At 45.9% G+C, this 6822-nt stretch overlaps 1 protein-coding gene across 6 annotated transcripts in view; it reads left to right on the top strand.

Moving 5' to 3' along the window:
* LOC108753604 (arginine-glutamic acid dipeptide repeats protein-like) overlaps positions 1-6682 on the top strand; it is a 12021-nt gene extending 5339 nt beyond the window's left edge. For 5 of the 6 annotated variants that reach the window (XM_018495344.1, XM_018495342.1, XM_018495343.1 and 2 more), the window contains 4 exons: positions 1451-5045; positions 5492-5770; positions 6315-6510; positions 6616-6682. In XM_018495344.1, the coding sequence (XP_018350846.1) occupies positions 1451-5045; positions 5492-5770; positions 6315-6510; positions 6616-6682 (4137 nt within the window). The remainder of the gene's footprint in view (positions 1-1450; positions 5046-5491; positions 5771-6314; positions 6511-6615) is intronic. The other variant, XM_018495345.1, reaches the window with a different exon arrangement.
* Positions 6683-6822: the final 140 nt, after the last annotated feature.

Here is a 6822-nt window from a genome sequence, read left to right as displayed (position 1 = left end):
TTTTTTTACATTCGGTAGAACCAATTTTTGGAGCATTTATCTATTGTTTTAAAGATACCTAAGACCATTCCGATATACACTGCTAATTAATTTATGGTTCACATGTACTAAAGATTTTCAGTACTGGCAGTGTATCTTGGAACCGCCTTAGGCATCATTTGTTTATATGTTCAGATCACCTCTGGCTGTTTTGAAAGTTAATCCACATATTTTATCTTCGATTGTAAATAAAAAGTCACGCAATGCTTAGTCAGAATTGTAGGGCGAATGACTCATTACTTTTACGCCTGAGTTACACTGTTAGAAATGTAACCACGAGCTTCCTTTACATGTAAATGAAGCGCGTAGTTATAAACGAAATTAAAAGTAATGAATGATTTAACTGAAAATTAAGTTACAGTAATTACTTAAATGTAATGAACGTGTACATTAAATTTATGAAATTTAAAAATTGATAACTGTAGAAAATACGTGATTACATTAAAGATTTTAGTAAAAATAATATAATAACTTATAATACAACAAATAGTTTTGAAGTATTTTATTTTTAAAGTATATCTCCATAATCTATATTACACACACACATATATATATATATATATACTTTTACATTCGGTAGAACCAATTGTTGGAGCATTTATTTACTGTTTTAGAGATACCTAAGACTATTCCGATATACACTGCTAATTAATTTATGGTTCACATGTACATTAAATTTATGAAATTTAATGTACTTTCAATAAAATTTTATGAAAAATACATTAAATTTCATAAATTTTCATGAAAAATACATTAAATTTTATGTATATGTACACAAATATACTTTTAGTTACAAATACATTCAATTTAATGTAATGTCATGAAATTAAATTCAAATTGTGTAACTTAAAATTTAATGAAATTTAAGAACATTTCTAACAGTGTAGTTAAAAACGAGTAATGCTGCAGTGTGAAAGATTTGTTGTTATAGAGAATAAAAATCCGGCTATATGAATTCATTGAATACAAAAGTGCAAAGATTATAGTAACAAATATTCTAAAAAACGGTAAAATGAAAGTATTTTTTTTATGAATCATTTCTTATTTATTACTTATTTATTACTTACTTTTATAAAAACTGTCAGTATAATTTACGTATAACTAAATGTATTATATAAATTATTACAAAGATTGACATTCTAAAAGTTTGTAATTTCTATTTGAAATAAAATTGACAGATACAATTTTTTTTCGTATTAAAATTTTGAATATTAAAAAGCAATAAAACTATTCTAATTAATAAATATTATTTCATATAAGCAATTTTTGTTTTTTTAATTTAGTTAGAAATAAGAGAAAATCTTTCGAATTCAATAGATTTGTCATGCTGAGAGAAAGTTTTACGATTTATGACATAAAGAAGTAAGTGTCTACTATTGTACCATGTGTCACTAATAAATTTTTTACACAGCCGGAGCTCGTCGAATTCTATTACTTATGGAAGAAAACACCGGGCGCAAATAACAATCGGCCACATCGGCGGCGTAGGCAAAGCTCTTTGCGGCGAATACGCAATACACGCAACTCACGCGCCGGCACGCCTAAAGAGGAAGTACCTACGCCAACTAAGGACGCACAGCCAACGGCCAACATTAGTACGAAGGAAGCCGTGTCTGAAGCGGAGACTGTGCCGGTTGGTACTCCGGCCAGTCACAATCCCGGTGGTGAGATCAGTTCTGTGACCGAGGACGATAATTCGGAAGAAGACAGTGACTCGCGTGATACCAACACGAACGGCACGGCACATTCGTGCCAACACTGCTTCTCCACCAACTCGAAGGACTATCAGGTAGCCGGCAAGGATCGATTGTTACTCTGTGCAGAATGTCGATCACATCTAAAGAAAACCGGGGAACTCCCACCCGCGCCGCCTTATCTGTTCCGCCCGGTGCCCGCGGAATCGCCTGAGAGTCCTGGTAGAATGCGCACGCGGAACAAAGCGAAGGAGACACCGAGACCAGCGAGACCGCGACGAACTGGTGGCACAGATACGCCTGATCAGGAAAAGCAGCAGCAACAGCAGCAGCAACAACAGACTCCCGATAAGAGTAAAAAGAAATCTGGCAAAACGGATACGCCCAAGAAGGGTCAGAAACGATCAGGTCAGGTAGACGACGCCTGCAACGACGAGGATAAAGACGCACAGAAGCGAAAGCGCGGCGGCGGCGAACGGCCCGACAGTCCGTCCGAATCTCTCACTACCGACAGTAATTCCCTGATGGATGAGCCGGAGAGGGAAACGGAGGGCGACGCAAACGAGAATCAACCGACGCCGCCAACGGTCGCCGGTGTAGCTGGTGCGGAAGAGCCCGTGAGTAGTCCGGCCGTCACGACGCCCGAGGAACCATCCGAGCCGACGCCGGCGTCAACCCCGGTGCCAGCCGTGATACAGAGCCTGCCGATATCGGTACCAGTGATACACAGTTTGGAGAAGAAGCCATCTGGCTTGCTTGATCAAGAACCAGTAGATCAAAGCAAGATGATGGATCAAACAGAAGATGTGCCGTTAGCCATGAATCAACCATTGAAGTTGGAACCGATGCCAATCGAATCGACGATGTCGCCAACGATGTTCAACGAAGAAATAGGTAAGGAACCCGAACCGACTCAGCTGAATCTGAGCACATCTGCGCAGGTCGGAGCTGGATCCAGTGATACGAGTTCGGCGGCTACGGCTCGTAACTTATCGCAAACTATACCTGGTATTATAACGAGCGTAGGCTCACAGGCAACTATGCCAAACTCACAAATCCCAGTGATATCGCCCAGTCAACAACAAAGTGGTGCTGGCGTTGGTGTGCTGCCGACTCTAAGTATGCAATATGTACAACCACCACCGCCACAGTTACCGGTGCAGAACGTGCCACAGAATCTATCGCAGAGCATACCACCGCAAATAGCGCCAAATAGCGTTCCACCCAGCGCGCAGAATATGGGACCAACGAATCTTCGTAGTCATGTGACCGAGAGTTTACAAAGTTCCGCGCAAACGTTGCCACAGAACATGACGGGACCACCGCCATTGAACCTCAACATTTCACAGAGTGTATCAGCCGGTATCGGTGGCCCAATCGGCCAGATGTCGTCAATGCCGAGTCCGCCGTCACAGCCACTTGGCTTGACGGTGATGTCGTCCGATAGTAGAAACGCCGAGAGGATGGCAGACGAGAGACTGTCGGTAAGCGAACGGACTCGAGATAATAGAGTTCCCGATTCTCGCATGGTATCAGAACGCATTTCGGAACGGACGAATGAGAATAACGAACCGGAACGACCGGAGCCAAGTAGTTTGTTCCAACCAATACAGCCCAGCGGAATGTTGCCAATAGAAAAGCCCGTGGGTATCTACAATCTAGCCGGAACGCCACCGATGGAGCCACAGAATTTAAAGATCAAGCAGGAGATTATACCACCGGAACCAGATCCTCTGCAAAGTTTAAAAGAGGTCAAGGTACCGGGCTTTCAAAGCTCCTCTTTCCCTGGTCCGAGCCTGGACAACATCAAAAAGGATCCGGATGGCATAAGCAAACCGCCGACGCCAAGCAAACACTCTATACCGCCGACGAGTCAGATACCATCGATACAGCCGGTCGCGGCGTCGCCGACGGCTACGCCAACACCAACTCCGAGTCTACCACCACCACCCAGTTCAATCCCACAACCAGTGATGCATCCCGCGCAGCAACCGAGCCCGCACATGGCACACCCCTTCCATCCACATCATCCGCTGATGCATCATTCACTATTCACCGCCATGCATCCGTATCATCCTCACGCCTATCCAGGATACGCTCCAGTGGGAGGATACCCGTCCTTCACGCCATATCCTTACGGCCCGGTACCTCATGCCATTCCACCACCCTCGCCACAGCGTAGCCAAGAAAGCAGCAGTACCATGATGACGGCGCATCATGCTAGCACTAGCTCGAGCGTCGCAAGCAGAGAGGAAGGCGAGAACCTAATTGCGAGTCATCACCATTCATCCAGTATGCATCAGCAGCCAACCAATTTACATCACGATAAACTGCTGACTATCTCCTCTCACAGTTCCCACAGCCATTCCTCGTCGCATAGCTCACACAGTAGTCAACGCAAATCGTCGCTTGTCTCAGCTACGTGCCTGACGTCATCCAGTTCCGCACACCATCATCATCGTCCACCACAATCGCAGCAACCACAGGTTGTTCAAGAGCCAAAGATCGAGCAAGACTTGGACCCGGAACCGGAGGAGCCCATTAGTCCACGTGGACCATCGCCGGAGCCGCGTATCGAGGATTCCGAGTGCCACCGATCGCAATCAGCGATTTTCCTGAGGCATTGGAATCGCGGTGAAAATAACTCGTGTACACGCACCGACCTGATGTTCAAACCCGTACCAGATTCGAAACTTGCGCGGAAACGCGAGGAGCGCTCGCGGAAGCAAGCGGAGCGGGAACGAGAGGAACGCGATCGCGCCGCCGCTGCGGCGCAACAGGCCCGAAAGATGACGACGCCCGAGAAACAGCCCGAGGCGTGTAAACCGCCAAGCCGTGGTCCTCTCGAACCTGTCGTTTCGCCTTATGATCGTTACGCCGCTCGTCCTGGTTCCTATGCAGATACTCCAGCACTCAGACAACTATCCGAATACGCTAGGCCTCACGCCGCTTTCTCCCCCGCCAGACATCCGGCACCACCCGACCCGATGCTGCACTATATTTACGGGCGTGAAGCTGCGGCGCAGCGGTTAGAATTGGAACATCTAGAGCGTGAGAAGAGGGAGCGCGAGATACGTGAGCTACGCGAGAGAGAGTTAAACGATCGATTGAAGGAAGAGCTGTTCAAGGGTACACCCAGACCGATGCCAGCGCCGCCAGTCGATCCCCACTGGCTGGAGATACATCGTCGATATGCTGCCGCCGGTCTGGCACCAGGTCCTTCTGGACCGCCTCAAGCCTTACACCAATTTGGCCTCTACGGAGCTCCCCCAGGTCCGAGTCAACTCGAGAGAGAACGACTCGAACGGCTAGGTAATTATTGACAAAGCTAATACTTGATATCTCGACAGTAGAGATAGAGACTCGTCGATTAATATTCGTTCGACCGTATCACTTGTACTTTTCAAAATTCGAATTGACTTAAGAATATAGCCTAAAGGCTGATGTAATAGAAAGAACTCGGGTAGGCCGGGGAAAAAGAATAATTAGATCAAGAGCGCCAAGAGCTTTGAGGGATGCGACGTAGGTAGACTAATTGTTAAAAATTAATGGCCGATTTCTTCAGCGCCAGTTAACTCTGTTCATATAATAGCTAACCTTGGCTCTCTATATTACAATTAGCGGTATACATTTGAAAGGAGTGGTTCCTTCCTCTCTCTCAGATAATTTTATCCGAGTTAGCTGGAGATGAAGAAATCGGGCATGAGAATCGTATCTGTGATCTTCGAGTTATGTGATCGAAGCGCTGTCGCGTTTAGGGATTCCGACTGCAGCCGGCGGGGGGCCAGCGGGTGGAGCGGCTGGCCATCCCGTGGCGGCTCATCACCACGGCCAGCTGGAAGAACGGCTGGCTCTGGCCGCTGACCCGATGGTCCGATTGCAAATGGCTGGCATCTCGCCCGAATATCATGCTCACACTCACGCGCATACGCATGCGCATACGCACTTGCACTTACATCCGGGACAGCAACAGGCCCAGCAACAGGCTCAGCAACAGCAGGAAGCCGCTGCGGCTGCGGCTGGATTTCCTCTGCCGGGTAGGTCCTAATACAACCAGGATGTTTCTTCTAAAGCTTCCTGAAGAGCTTCTCCTTTAAGAAAACGCCGCTCTTGCTTATTCCTCGTCGTTCGGCAGCCCGTGTGTTTCTCATTGATCGTCCTATGTTACCTATACTTGCCTAGGTGTAGGTCAAGACGATCCTTTTTTTCCCGTACCGTTAATCGTCAGCACGCCTGCGATTTTCCAGTTGCTCGACTCTGATCTCTGGCTAGTCGCTTATCACCGTCGCAGGTGCAAGTGCGAGTGAGTGTTGTCGAGGAATAGGCGCGAGTGTGCATGTGCGTGTGCCTGAAGATGACTAGTAACACTTTGGGAACGTAGCTTAAGGGTTTATATTGTTAAATTCTGCGCGCGGTTTTCTCTATCTTTACAAATTACGAGAAATATGCTTTTGCTAAGCACGAGTACTCTTTCAAAATGAATATTGTACGCGCGACAATTAAACAATACGAATTAGTAATGTTCTTTTGAATTCATTTTCTTTTTTTTTTAATAACGCACATGATGATGTTCGTCCACAGCTGCGGCCGGCGCTAATTATCCTCGTCCCGGTTTAATGCCACGCGATCCTGCCTTAGCGCTTCATCCGGCGGAACTCCTAGGAAGACCCTATGCGGATATGGCAGCGCATCACGAACAACTACAACGGCATCTCATGATGGAGCGTGACCGATTTCCTCCGCATTCTATCATAGCTCATCACGAGGAATATATAAGGTTCGTCCCTTGAAATCTATCACTATCACAGCTTGCCTGACTTCTTGCATAATGTTATGACTTAAGGCAACACTAGTACCCGGACTAACGAAGGGTATTTTTTAGACAACAGCGTGAGCGCGAGCTTAAAGTTCGCGCACTGGAAGAAGCCGCACGTGGATCGCGTCAATAAGCACATTTTTATTTATATATATGTATATATGTACTATATATTATATATATATATATATAGTCTTGATCGTTAGGCGCGATATATACATATGTATATTCGCGTATATTAAACGTATCTATATATATATATATGTGTATATT

This window comes from Trachymyrmex septentrionalis, unplaced genomic scaffold (assembly GCF_001594115.1).
Source record: "Trachymyrmex septentrionalis isolate Tsep2-gDNA-1 unplaced genomic scaffold, Tsep1.0 scaffold7, whole genome shotgun sequence".
Lineage (NCBI taxonomy): Eukaryota > Metazoa > Arthropoda > Insecta > Hymenoptera > Formicidae > Trachymyrmex > Trachymyrmex septentrionalis.
The sequence above is the reverse complement of the archived record's forward strand: the minus strand, read 5'-3'. Positions and strand labels throughout refer to the sequence as shown.